Source organism: Brachyistius frenatus, unplaced genomic scaffold (assembly GCF_029030835.1).
Source record: "Brachyistius frenatus isolate BFR_SWC_R1_liver_20210118 unplaced genomic scaffold, ASM2903083v1 Contig_275, whole genome shotgun sequence".
Taxonomy (NCBI): Eukaryota; Metazoa; Chordata; class Actinopteri; family Embiotocidae; genus Brachyistius; species Brachyistius frenatus.
In genome coordinates this window covers 4,365-18,695 of record NW_027210874.1, presented here as the reverse complement: position 1 = coordinate 18,695, position 14,331 = coordinate 4,365, and the positions used below count along the sequence as shown (strand labels likewise).

At 43.4% G+C, this 14,331-nt stretch overlaps 1 protein-coding gene across 4 annotated transcripts in view; it reads left to right on the top strand.

Moving 5' to 3' along the window:
- The window catches only part of afap1 (actin filament associated protein 1), a 55,843-nt gene extending 42,242 nt beyond the window's left edge, over positions 1 to 13,601 (top strand). For 3 of the 4 annotated variants that reach the window (XM_069721863.1, XM_069721861.1, XM_069721862.1), the window contains exons 9-18: positions 430 to 582; positions 1,748 to 1,959; positions 2,494 to 2,639; positions 3,396 to 3,510; positions 5,152 to 5,400; positions 8,685 to 8,814; positions 9,887 to 10,051; positions 10,215 to 10,405; positions 10,583 to 10,750; positions 12,691 to 13,601. In XM_069721863.1, the coding sequence (XP_069577964.1) occupies positions 430 to 582; positions 1,748 to 1,959; positions 2,494 to 2,639; positions 3,396 to 3,510; positions 5,152 to 5,400; positions 8,685 to 8,814; positions 9,887 to 10,051; positions 10,215 to 10,405; positions 10,583 to 10,750; positions 12,691 to 12,717 (1,556 nt within the window). In that variant the 3' untranslated portion in view covers positions 12,718 to 13,601. The remainder of the gene's footprint in view (positions 1 to 429; positions 583 to 1,747; positions 1,960 to 2,493; positions 2,640 to 3,395; positions 3,511 to 5,151; positions 5,401 to 8,684; positions 8,815 to 9,886; positions 10,052 to 10,214; positions 10,406 to 10,582; positions 10,751 to 12,690) is intronic. The other variant, XM_069721864.1, reaches the window with a different exon arrangement.
- The last annotated feature ends 730 nt before the right edge of the window (positions 13,602 to 14,331 follow it).

Genomic DNA, 14,331 nt, shown 5'->3' with positions numbered 1-14,331 from the left:
TCCAGCAGAATGTGCGCCGTCACTCCTCTCTTTGGATAAAAACTAGGCCAGCTTATATCGGCCCATTCGGACCAGTGGGCATGCTGGGATTTGAAAACGAGCCTATTTCACCAACAAAGAACCCACAAGGGTCTGATTAAACCCACAGCAACTCAGTCTGACCTCATGATTGTTTATAGTAGAGTCTAACGTTGCTCTTTCTTCTTCTTCTCTTTCTTCAAGTCCTGGATTACAAAAGCATCTCAGCATAATTGAATCAATATAAATGAACATACAAGATGTCTCTTGGTAATATCCTGTGTTTACACAATGATGTTGGAGCACATTAAGTCTGCAGGAGTCCTTCAGCGTCAACATGACGTCGTGTTTGACTAACTTCCTCTTCGTTGTAAGTCATGAATTTAAATTCACCATCTCTGCATCTGTCAGGAAAAGGAAAGAAAAACTCAAAGTCCGAGCAGAAGACCGGGACCGTGGGGAAGGGAGCGGGCAAGAAGATCACCAAGATCATCGGGCTGGGGAAGAAGAAGCCATCCATGGACGAACAGACTTCATCAGCAGAAGAAGACGTACCCACATGTGGTAAGACACAGAGCTTTAAGGTCTCAGTGTTATTCAAATGAACTATCTTATGTATTTTCCAACCAAATGGTCTCTTCGTTCCAAAGACTGCACTTTACAGGCAGGGCGGCATCACATCTTGTAACCCCTGATTATCGTTACACAAAATGTCCTTGTACTGTTCAGGTCTAACAGACCACATAACAACATTATTTATACTTTGGTCATTTTGAATGATGCTGATTGTTTACACCCGGATTTACTTACGAGCAGTCGTTCCTTCTTTTTCTGTGGCATTGTTGTGTTTCCTTGGTACAGGACTGCCACCTGCAGATTAGTGGAGTTGTGCGTATGCGTCATCATGTGCGCATGTGCCTCATCACACAATAAAGACATTTTACAAATACACTGGTACCAATGTATAAACATGGCCCCATCAAGCCTGAACCAAAACGAAGGATTTATGAACAGGCACCCACAGAAGGGAGCTCCCTGTCTAATTTGATCTTGCAGTGGGTCAACTGATGGAGCGTGGAGAAAAATTCAGCTTCTCAGTTATATCAACCCCTCACGGCAATGAATTAAACATGGTATGTGGGAGTCCGTGGTGTAAAACCTCCTGAGGCATTTACTGAGGTCCCAGTTGATCTGGAGACAACTGTGGTTACCGGGGACGACAGCAGGGAGTCTGAATCATTTGGATGCCTGACTTCTGCTCAGCATGACTCACGGAATGACCACGGAAGCAAACGCAGCTTGAACAACTGGTGGATGTGTTTACTGCACAGCTGAACTAACAGCGGGCCGCGAACGTTCATCACGCCGTGTTTTGATAAGAAGAAAATCGGCAAAACTCGCCTGAGGTGCTTTTATACGATATCTAAAATCTAAAAGCTTTTAGATTCTCTCTCACACCCATTGAACTGCACCATAGACCACAGTATCTACTAAACAAGTGAGCCAAGCAGAAGCTATTTCCCTCGTAAAGACAAACAAGAGCCTCTTAAGACCGGCCTTACCCAACGGTAGCTTTCCTTCCAGCAGAATGTGCACCGTCACTCCCCTCTCTCTCTCTCTCTCTCTTTTTCTCTCTTTGGACAGACGATAGGTCATGTATGTCTAAATCTGAAGGATTAGAACTGTAGCTGCCTCTCTCAAAGCTGACTTTATTCGCTGTGTCCGACAGGCTACCTGAACGTGCTGTCCAACAACCGCTGGCGGGAGCGCTGGTGCCGCCTGAAAGACAACCAGCTGCTCCTCCACAAGGACCGGGACGACCTGAAGAGCCACATCGCCTCGCTGCCCCTCCGAGGCTGCGAGGTCAACCCCGGCCTCGACCACAAACACCCTTTCGCCTTCCGCCTGCTTCGTAACGGACAAGAAGTGGCCGTCCTCGAGGTGAGCCTCCGAGGTTGATTCTCGACACGAGGAGATATCAGCCATTAAAACTCCTCCGTAAAGTATTTAAAGAAGCAGGAATGCCTCCAACTACATCAAAATACCACCGCAAGCAAACGCTGCCCGTCATGTTTTCCTCCTTATTCTCGGCCGTCCTCTCATGTGGTAACACATCTCCTCCAGCCACCAGTGACTTGTGTCTGTGTGTCTGATGTAGCTGGTGTGGGGGGAAACTTCCTTTATTTGCCATCTTGTTTGTTTTGATTCCATTTCCTCGCGCAGTCGGCACGCTAACCTCTGCTAGACATTTCTTTTCCATATATAACCATATCATTACCAAGCCTCGGATGGACGGTAACATGCAAAACTCTCTTGAACCTTCTCGAAAGCCTTTCTAAGGCTCCGATTCATTTTGGGCATTTTATTTCTGCCGTTTTCAGTGCAGGGATTAAGATAACAGCTTAACATGAACGCCGTTAATATCGTGTAAACGGGTAAGATTGCCTTCCTGTGACTCTTGTCCTTTGCCTCCAGGCCTCCTCCTCTGAGGAGATGGGTCGCTGGTTGGGGGTTTTATTGGCTGAGACTGGCTCCACCACCGACCCAGCCACCCTGCACTACGACTACATCGACGTCGAGACCACCGCTAACGTCATTCAGCTGGCCAAGCAGTCCTTTTGGTGAGGGATACACGCGTGTTCTCTTCGACGCTTACTTTTTTCTCTTTGTCCGACATGTTAAATGTGATTCTTAAGAAGAATAACATTGCTGCATTGTACTCTTTTATTTTTTTTTTTTTTTTTTCAACTTTTCTTTGTTTATAAATTCAAACAAATTTTGTAGTAGCGGATTTCTACGGAACCTTAAACTAGAAAAGTAATTCACTCTTATTTGAAATGAACAATTATAGAAGTATGAACAGTTTTGTGCATAAATGTCATTCTGCAATGTATTTTTGTGTGATATTGTTTACTATAATATTTTAAAAAGCAATACCTAATTTCACTAGATAGAGTATAAACAGCACAGTGTCTTTATCCTGCAGGTTCTTTTGGAGAAAGTAGAGTTAGGAAATGATCTGTTTTTGCTCATCATCTTTTTTTAAAACAATTATTTCCAAATTGCCAATGTTCCTTTTTCATACAATTTTCCACTCCTTTTCAAATTGACCGTCCAATTACGATTTTTGTTTTTGTACTCTTGTGGTAAACAAATCGTGTTTACAAAGTATACATGCAAAGCTACAATGAGGGCTGGTTGGACAGTGGTTATAGAAATGCCAACTCGACAAGTTATGAATGCTCAGCATTGAAATGACTCGTATAGTGAATCTGATCTGCATCATTTCGGTGTGACTGTCTCCATTTGTGTAAAATGTCATTCATCGGCCCTCATTGTGACCGAAGGCTTTGACATTACCGCTGCTTCCTCCTCAGTTTCACCAGTAAGCGTGCCGTCTCTCCCAACCCATACCTGGACAACCCAGTCAACGGCTACGCCTGCCCCACCGGCATGGCACTGCACTACGACGACGTGCCCATAAACGGAACGGTAGGCTCACGCCTGCTTATTATTGACATTAACGCACAATTAGATATTGAACTCGTGCAGCTCCACTTACGATACGCATCAACATTGTATTTGTTATTTAAATTCCCGGCTGGACTCCGTCCCGACGGGCTTCTCTTTCGCCAACATTTCACTTTCTGTACACAGCATGAAAGGTTCGGCGTGTGGGGTTTGTAACGTCAGTATAGCAATGTTAGAAAAACAGTCATTAGTAGATAGAAGTGTAATAAACAAATAGCCACACAATCATCCTCAGTGCATGCAATTGCGGACCAAATAAACATTGTGATGTTGTGTTTTTTTTCTGAGATCAACAATGAACTCTCAAATCAGATCCGTTTGAATAAATGGACTCCCCTCTCGTTTTTTTTTTTTTTTTTTGTTCTGGTGTTTTTTTTTAGATCAAGACTCAATCTCCCATTTAAGCCCTTAATGTTCCATCACTATTTCTTTGCTAATCCTCCTGACTGCCAGGCAGAAAAAAAACATATAAAAACATGCTGAAAGTGCACATTTAGCCTGGACTCTTTAGTACTTATGAAAACTATTGCTCGTTCCGTCTGCACTAAAGGAACCGCACCATCTTGTTCTGTGCTATAAAGCTGAAATCTTTCATATATTTATAAAAAAAAAAAAGTTTTGGGCATCTTTACTTAAAGGGCTAATCCTGTTATTTGAGTTCAGATCAGACGGAGGATTTGCGACGTAACTCTCCAGTCTGCAACTTTCTGAAACCTGACAGTTTACATCAAAGCAACTGGACGAGATGCCGGAATATCTCCATGACAACGACCTTCTGTACTTCCATTTGAACTGCCGGCGTTTCAGACTTTATTGTTGCCCTGATATAATTTGATATCGTCTTAAATCATGAATTAGGATAGTGACATTGACTGACTTGCAACGGATGCATTTTAGTGGTGATGAAAAACAAGACGGTCGAGAGTTTGGAGCTGCCCACGGTAGCTTCAACGGAATACTCAGGAGGCAGAACTTATGCCATGAACTTGAGAAAGGGGATCTCCCTCTTTTGTCAATTTCTCCCATTTTTTTTTTTCTGGAGTAGTTGTGTCATTTCGAGGGGTTGGCGTATCGCCTAATCAGCAGAAGAAAAAAAAAAAACTGTCTATTCCTCAAATAAACCGATGAGGTGATCCTTCTCTTTTCTGATTGGCTGTTCAAAGAGGTGACGTGCTTTAGCTTGTAAAGCTGCCCATTTGGTGACTTGCTGAGACGGGCCAGTTCACACTGCTGCAACTTTTTTCCTGCAACGTCCTAAAAAGAATTTCATCATGTCGCAAATCTTTGGTCTGAACTGGACTTCTGTACTTATTGACATTTATGAAGCTCCAGCAGAGGCAGAGGAGACATGAACACATTAACTGTTTACAGGCTGAGTGGTACTCTCCGTGTTGAGTGAGCTGATTTACATGTGTAACATTAGAGGAGTTTGTCTTTAATGTCAACTATTGAAATAACACATGCTGTGAAGATGTATGCTATTAACCTGACTCTGCTGTCATCGCTTCCTTTCTGTTCCCCTTTATGTCTTTCTTTCCTCTTATTGTGTCCCTTTTATTTTCTTCTCTTCACTGCTTGCACGCTTGCCTGGTCTAACCCTAGGACCCGGAGGTGCTGTACTCCAGTCCCAGCACAGGGGGGCGCCAACTGAAAGAAGAGGTGCACTATGAGAACGCTGACCTCTATGAGAACATGCCCTCGCCCAAGCTGGCCCCCCGCTATCCTCCCAAGCTTTCTTCTACTTCTTCTTCTTCTTCTTCTTCCACTTCTACCAATCACTATAAAACCCCTGTTTCTAAAGTATCTTCTAAGTTCCTCACTGCTGATTCTAAAACTAAAGGCACTACTCAGGTGACTAACAAGCCAGCTCCTTGATCCCTCGTGTTTTGCTCTCCCATGTTTGTATATTCCCCGTGTTTTAATTAACCTGTCTGTAACGAACTGTAGGATTCCCTTTGGTGTTTTAAGTACTTCTTTTTTTTTTTTTTTTTATGGTCCAGTTCAGTTCGTGATTTGTTTTGTTTACCGTGTCCTGCAAGCCACAGGTCATTAGTGTGGACTAGTAATGTTAGACACAACTGCTTGTCAGTGTTGAAGGCTTTAGGGTTCATTGCAATTTTAGAAACATATTCCAAGGATCATCAACAATTCTTGAGGGACTTAAAAAAAACAACTTGCGGGACGTAAACAGCTCTTATTAAAAGCAGACTGTGTCCGTTTGTGTCAGAGGAAATTCGAACACTTTTATGAAATGAATGACACGACGGTCACGTGAAAACAATCTCGGCACAGTAAAGTTAATGTTAAGTAGTAAGAAAATATTTACGCTTTTCCACATCCGGCCGATGTGCGGAGATAGTAGGATTCATTTGGAGTTGTGTTTCTGTCCACCTGATGGATGTAAGTCTTTTCACCTTTATTCCACCTTTGTTTTGAGCTCAACACACTCCTGAGAAATGTATCCATATATTTAGTTGCCCGATTCTCCACTAAGTTCATTAGCAGGTCTCCTAACTTTGCCTCTCTTTTGCTCAGGTAGCACTCAGCAGGTTTATCAAAGCTTTGTTTACCTTAAACAGCTGCAGCTGGAAGGGTAGAAAACCCAAAACAGTTTCCTAAAACAGGCTACAAAGCTGTGTAGAGCTCCAGGTAATGGCAGAGTTTAGTAATGGATGTCTTTGGGCACTGAGCACGCTTTTTACGTCATGCAAAGTCATTAGATCCGTTGCTTGATCTATTGCTTTGGATCGACATGTGTGCAACTAAGCATGAGAAATTCCCCGGGGAAAAGCCTGGAATGATGTATTGTAACACTTTCATACCGATGACCGGAGTCGGACCAGGGTTTTTTGACCAACATCCAACCCGTGTTTTGCTAATTCAAGCCAAGTAAGTCAACAAGGGTTAGTACCTTGTCTTAAAACCAGCATTCCACCTTTATGGGCGATGGCAACCTGTGACAATTGCGTCACAACTACGGGCCCCAGTTGTAACCATTTGTCCCACACCATTTGTTAGCAATCTGGGTGGGTGCAGATTCACATTGAAATTTCTTCTACGACCCACCTGAAGAGGTAGGACAGGAAGCCCAGTCAGACAACACGGGTTGACCCTTTCAAACACAAAATCAAAACCCTGTTTGGCCCCTCAGTGTAAACGAGATATTTGTGAAACCCAAATGATTAGTTACCCGACTACCACTACAGTGCGTCCCTTCAATAAAGATTTTGAGCATAAGTAAGAGGTCCTCGGTGAAGGGAAAGAGAAAAATATATAATATATATAATTCCTGCAGGAGGATGCTTTGACTCACATCTTAGATAGGGTGTTGATGTTGGCCACCAGGGAGACCACCTCTTTCCCTCTCTGTTGTATTTCTAAGTAATTCAATTATAACCATCGTGGACCTGAAATCACTTCCATGTCCGGGCTTCGGGAGTTTTCACTGATTCCATATCAATAATATCCTGAACAGACCGGAAAGAGGGTTTTATTCCAAATCACTTAAGCGAGTAGAGACTCGGAAGCACAGGATATTCATTACACTTGTGTATCTGTGTGATGGGGCCCGCGTGGTTGTATTTCCTTCCTCCCTCTCCTCTGGAACAAGCGTTGGCTCTGTGTGTAATTTATATTTTTACAGCCCTGCTCTAAGTGCCACCCTGCCTCTACGGCCATATAAATTACCACATACTGTTGTATGGAGCTCCGCCTCCTCCCCGCCGCCCCTTTGATGTGTGTGCTGTGTGTGGCGTGACCAACGGGTGTTAACAACGCCTCCCGGACCACAAAGTCCCGCTCCACTGTAAGAAGTAGATTTTCATACGGCGAGGTGTGGCAGCAGTTCCGGGCTGATTTCAAAGTCAAACTTGAAGTTAGGAGCATCATGTGAAGTCGCTGTGACTCCCTGCAGCTTAAATGAGTCCGGCTTGAAGATGTTTTAATCTTCATTGCAGTCAAATAAGGTTAAGGGTCAAATTCTACAATTCTATTTCCAGATATCTATACCACTGAAAAAAAAAAAAAAAAAAAATCTAATTTTACTTGAAAAAACTTAAATGGAGCTCTTATTTAAAACATAAGCAGCTGTCGCATGTTCACAAATAATCTTTTGCTGCACCTGCCCACGTTGTTATTGTCCAGTATCTCTACTACCTACAGCATATACGGTACCGTAGATGGCAAGTGCTGCGACATTTTCCAATTTTTGGCGTCGATTTGGTACCGAAGGATCGGCTTTTGTGACATCCCCAGCAATGACCGTGTAACACGAGTATCATCCGACTCTGCAGTTCCCCTCAGCTCTCGGTAGCATTTTTTTTTTTTTAGCCTCTTTCAGCTCATTGTTTTGGTTCATGCTCACCTTAATGGTGAAATTTCCAGCAGCTGATTTCATCTGAAAAGCTCGAATGAACTGATTGTTTCTACCTGCAGAGGAAGGTACTCGCTGGGGCCGCGGGTTCACCTGAAGGAGTCGGTGGAGAACAAAACAAAGTTAACGAGAGAAGGAATTTTGGAACATTCACGACCGCATGGCGACATTCATGACTCTGTTTGAGCTAATGTTGCTCGTTATGAGCTACATGTATAAACTGGTTTGCTGTTAGAAAGCTAGCAATGATAGCTTTACAGAGGGATTAATGTTGCGTTTACAGTTTGTTTGGGTAACTAAATGATCAAAAACACGGTTAAGAATTAATCTTTCATTTTAAAGAGAGAGAAGAAATGCGTGCCTTTATTTGTTCATGTTGGGAAATCTTTTTTTTAATTTTTTTTTATTGGAATTTAACATATATCCTCAATGTTTTGACCTGCAGAATTACAAATGTAGTCATTCATATTTATACCACATCTTCATCATAGCGACTGTTTTCATCGTAGGGAAATATTAGTTCAATCCAAATATAGACCGCTGTGAACTAAACTGTTCTTTTATTTCAGTTGTCGTCAGTTACTTCATTACAATTATATTAGTATCGTTTAATGTAGAGGGATTACATATGTGCATGTTGCTTCAATTCCCAAGACAATTAGGTGGATGTGCATATGGATAGTTTATGAGTAGCATGAACTTTTCTAAGGTATATGAAGAGGTATTTGAAAAGTCACCCTCCTCTTTCTCCTTCTCTAATCAGCTAAAGGGAAAGAAGGCAACAGCAACCAATGGGATCGCATCAAAACTGAAGGCAGAGCCAAAGAATCAGTCCAAGAAGAATGGTGTCCATGGGACAAATGGGACAGCGTCTCTGAAACGCAACAACTCCAGTAAGTATTCACATCAGAAGAGATTGTTTTTACTCACACTGTGAAAAGTCAGTCTTTGGTGAAATTTTCTTTTTAAACCCAAGTTGAAAAATAATTTACGTAGTAACTTTTGACATATTCCACCTTTCCCGGTCGGGTCCTGTGCTGTAAGTGAGCAGCAGACAGTGTGTCTGGCTTCCAGTCCCAGCCTCACCACCGCTGATTGCTTTTTAGCAAAACTCTGCTCCGCAGCAATTTGGAAAATGCAGGATGTCCAAATTACAGTTGGTTTAAGTAAGGGGGGGTGGGGGGGGGAGGAGTAAATAACTCCAAAACCTATCCTGCCCTCGAGACGATCCATGTGGCGCATGCAGGCCAGACTGGAGGCTCCTGCCAGCATTGGGGGTAACACTCCAGCAGATGTGATAGCAGAAACGGGGACCAGGTCGCTGGAAGAGGGTGAAATGTGGTCGTGGTTCGGAATAGTATTTTTCTACTTAATGTGTGAACGAGGAGCGTTGCAACCGCTTGTGTAGCGCGCCGTCCCTCCAAATGTCGGGATGGAAATACCAAATGTGTGTCATGTTGGATTTAGAGTATACCGCACAATTCTCATATTTCAAGTGTCAAAAAAGTGTATTGAATTTGAAAATGTCAACGGTGGGAGGGTTGAGTGATTCTTCACCAGCAAAAATCACACGCACGCACGTCGACGCGCATGCTGGACGTCTACCCTCGCTGTATTTTCCAGAAGGGGAAGGCGCAGTCCTGATAATGAATGACTGTTGAAGACTGTGTCTCTGAGCTCGGGGGGTTTCTGGCCAGTTCATGTCTCGCAGTGCCCTCGTAATAACCACGTTGCTCTGTCTGCGTGTCTTTTAAAATGTCTTACTTTCTGATTTCATGGGCAATCCACCACCACAGCCTTGTTCCGGTGTCCCATTATTTCAACGCGAATCCCGTGTTTCATTCCTTATGTGTTTAATTTATGTTACAAATTCAGATATTTGTCAAATCCAGAGCAGAGTGGGTGATCCTCGACACCCGACTCTCGTATCCAAGCATTTTCACACCCGGTCTTTTTGTCGTGTAGATGCGGAGCAGTGCAAGTACGGGAAGAACCGCGTGGAGGCTGATGCCAAGCGACTGCAGGCTAAGGAGGAAGAGCTGATGAAGAAGAAGCAGGAGATCAGGAACCATCTGACCCAACTGAAGAAGGAGAGGAGAGACCTGCGCTCGGCTGTGGAGGCCGCTGCTGGTAAGAGAGAGAGAGAGAACAAAACAAAATCTGAAAATTAAAGGAGCTGTAAAGTGTTCGGGGAAAGTCTTTAATCCAGAAAAAAAAAAAAAAAAAACTGTCTGAACACTCAACATCCAACTAGTCTATTAAAAGGGCTAATTCCCCTCCGTTTACAAATTAGGCAAACGCTCACAAGCCTCTCTCTCGGAGCGACTGAAGAAGGTGGAGAATGAGTGCAAGGTGAAGGAGGAGGAGCGGGTGAACCTGGAGCTGGAGATAACGGAGGTGAAGGAGAGTCTGAAGAAAGCCCTGAGCGGAGGGGTCACCCTGGGCCTCACCATCGAACCCAAAGGCGGCTCCTCCGGCCTCCAGGTCAGAACGAAGGGACCTCTCTGCCGTCTCACGGTTCACTTCTCGTACTTCATCCACTGCAGTTCGGGAAACCACTTGAAATTATCAGCCGCTGACCAGCTGCATGCCACCGCGTCAGCAAGACTGATGTTTTCCCTCTCTCTCTCTCTGTGTGTGTGCGTGTGCGTGTGCGTGTAGTCGCCGGGAATGTTGCGACGGACACAGGAGTCGTCTCCCTTCTCCAGCTGCGACACCAGTGACACGGAGTCGTGCTCCCTGCCGGTCAACAGCGCCTCACTGCTCCGCCGGCATCAGGGCGGCCAGAAGCCCTCGGCGGTCCGAGGTCACGTCCTCAGGAAGGCTAAGGTCAGAGGTCGCACGGGCGGGCGGGCTTATCGCAGTACCAATGCGCGACCAAAAGTACGCGGACGCTCCGTTCACGCGCGTGCTTTCAATTAGTTCGTGTTCGGTGCTTTTCAACGCGACAGTACCTCCGCGCGTACGTAGCTATAGCCGAGGACTGCTTTTGCAAAAAAAAAACACTGCGGTCAAAGCCACTGCAGGTACAGCAGGTCGACATTAAGCCAGAAAGTCGTTCTCTAAAACTCGGTTGCGAACGGTTCCGTCACTGTTTTCCTTGTGTCGCTTCTCCGATCAATTTTGTCTAATCTTGAGGATTTGTTTGCAGTTCTTGAGGGTTTGTTTGCAGCTTGTCCACAAGACTGTCACAGTTGTTACGTAATTGTCCGATTGCCAATTATCGTAGCCAGCCATAATTACTTAGCCTAACCGTTTCCATCCCTCTGGGTGAAACCAGCTGGATGAAAATAACAGAAATGTCATATTTCCATCACTGTTTCCACACGTTTGAGGTTTGACTGACGCTCTTTTAATGATGTCATCTCCTTTCTGCTGCGATTTCATGGCGCATGAGTGTAAGATTAATGCCACCAACTGTTTATATTTAGACGCCCCACTTCTAATATTCAACCAACTGCGTTCCAATGAACCTCTATAGACATCAACATCCTGGATTTATTTGCAAAGCCAAATACCACAGCCGACGAATGGTTCTTCTTCTTTAAGAGGGGCTTGTGTATTATTAAACTATGGTTACGCTTATACTGTCATAGGGGCATAAAATGATCAGAAAAGACAAATAAATCATGAATCCCAGTTATTTGGATGACCGTTAAATATCAACTAAAAATGTGCCATTGTGACGGCCCTGCCTGTCAAATCGTCAATTGACACCATTGATGCTTTTATTTTAACTGATACAACTGAACCACTGGCTGGTGTTTTTTTTTTTTTTTTTACATATGGATATAATATTAGTGTCCACATACTTTTGGCCATGTATTGCATTGCTGATTTTAATACATTTTCTTGCACCTTCATGCCATCTATTGTTCTGGAAACTGAAAACTAGTTCATGAATGAGCCAATGAGCAGGGTTGTAGTTCGGAGACCAGTTGAGTGGAGGAGAGGAGGAGCACAACGTTTTTTTTTTTTTTTACATTAATGAATAAAAATAAGTTTGTGTTGACGGTTTAAACCAGGGGTGTCAAACATACGGCACCGCGGGCCGCATCCGGCCCGCCAGGGGGTCCGGCTCGGCCCGCCGGACGACTTTGCTAAAAGTGTGAAAATTACAGAAAGACATACATTGCATTTCTATGAGAATATGGAGGTTTATGAGCACAAACGTTTTGTAATTGTTTTTAATCGATCCAGTAATTGCTTCAAAAACAGCGTAAATGCGACGTCTGCTCCGGAGACAGCAGCGCTCGCTGCTCGCTTTGAGCGAGGGAATCTGCAGAGGAGAGCCCAGGCGGATGAACAGCGGGCTGATGTCTGAGTTTTTGCTCTTTATGTTTCCAGTTTATTGTAGAAAGACCTTTTTAAAATAGGGTTTACCGTCCAAAAACCTTCACCAACGATTTAAACATAGAGAAATATTGTCGTTATTATGCCACGACTTTACTGGTCTGGCCCACTCGAGATCAAAGTGGGCCGTATGTGGCCCCTTAACCAAAATGAGTTTGACACCTCCGGTTTTAAACATTCAGTCCACAACAAGCGCTTCTTGAAATAATAAGTTCAGGTACTTTTTCATCATTCAAAAACCTGCAGCACATCAGTACCTTTTATTTTTGTTATTTGATTGTTTTAAATTGAGGATCACCACACGCTGCTCATTAACAGGCAATAACCCGTCAGCAAATGCAAATCCATGCAAAACGTGTCGGAGCATGCAAACGAACTGAATGTGTTTTTTTTGTTGTTGTTTTTTTTTTCTTCAGGAGTGGGAGCAGAAGAACGGCACATAAACCGCACAGGCCCTCGCATCAGTCCTACTTTCATTTCTTTTTTTTTTTTTTTTTCTGTTGAATAAACTGTGTATATATTTATTTAAAACTGTTCATACAGTCAGAGAGCGGGGACACAAGCACAGCATCCACACCAATCTGAACAAGTGGCAGGTTTTAGCACACCGTCGGCATCACAACATACAGACATAGTTACCTTTTTGAAACTTTTCTACTCTTCAGCATGCTTAGTGTACTAAGTTGAAAAACGTGTTGCTGTTGTCTGTAACGTCTTTTCAAGCAACCACCATCTTTTGTTTTTCTCTCTAAACCTGTTCCAGCAGTTTGAGTTTAAAAAGGTCAAAACCAAGTATTTATTTGTAAATGTTTAAAGGAAATACTAGCTTCCCTTTGTTTATTTATGTTGATATATTTAAAGTATTTTTGTAGAATTTGTGGCCCTCCGCTCAATCCCATTTCCTACAACGTTATCGGGTCGTCGTTCGCGGGAGTGAATCGTTCAGGGTCGTAACACACACCAGCCGAGCAGCGATGCGGCGCCTCTCCAGCGGGGATTTAAAGAAGCAGAATTATTCTCCATGTCGACAGATTAAACCTGAAAAACATAATCCGTGAGCAGAAGGTTGACCTGTGAGATTGCGAGGCGTGTTGGCAGTAGGTGAGCGCGGGACGGTTTATGCCGTTTTTTTCCCCACACAGAGATGATAAATCGCACCTCAGTGACATATTTTAGTATTCATTTTGTCTTTTTTTTTTTTTTTTAAAGAGTATTTCTGACCTTGATGACCTTGGTGATAAGTGGTGAATCCCTGATTATGTGTATTTCCTGTTTCCTTTAGCTCAAAGTCCTGCTGAATGAATACAGTATAGAGCACTGTGTGTGTGTGTGTGTGTGTGTGTGTGTGTGTGTGTGTGTGTGTGTGTGTGTGTGTGTGTGTGTGTGTGTGTGTGTGTGTTTTTGAGTATTTCCCAAAAAATAATGTAACAAGAGAGTTCAACTTTTGGCTTTAGAAACGGTGCAACTACCTTTTGAGAGAAGCTGATAATTCATCCCGTTGGTCTCGGTGAATTGAGCAAGGCTGGGCTAAGCTGACGGATGATTTGTCAAAACAGGAAACTGTTCCCTTTAATAGTAAAAACAAATATAAAATGTCCAGACGCCGATTTTTACCGGTTAACCTTTTTCTAGAAAGCTGTCCGGGTGAGAGGACAGTTGGTTGTCCTCTTTAAACTCCCTCCGGGAACAACGCTGGGCTGGGAGGTGATTTTAGCTCAGTGGTTACTTTTAGAACCACTTTTAGCTCCTGACACACAGTAAATATATAAATATATATATATATATATATATATAGTGATTTAGTGATTGTTGTGAACTGACCGGTTAGTCTGAACACCATGAATACTGAATCTGAGCCATTAAGTCCAATTCAAATTGAAAATTGCTGCTATTTATAGATTATTTCCAAACCATTCCAGCTCACCACGCGACCAAAACATGTCGACATACACGCATGAAGTCAACGCGGCTGTACAGACCGTCGCAAAACTGAAAAGAAAAAAAAAAAAAAAAGGCCATATTTATTCATCAGCGATAAGTTAAGTGCTGACACGGAG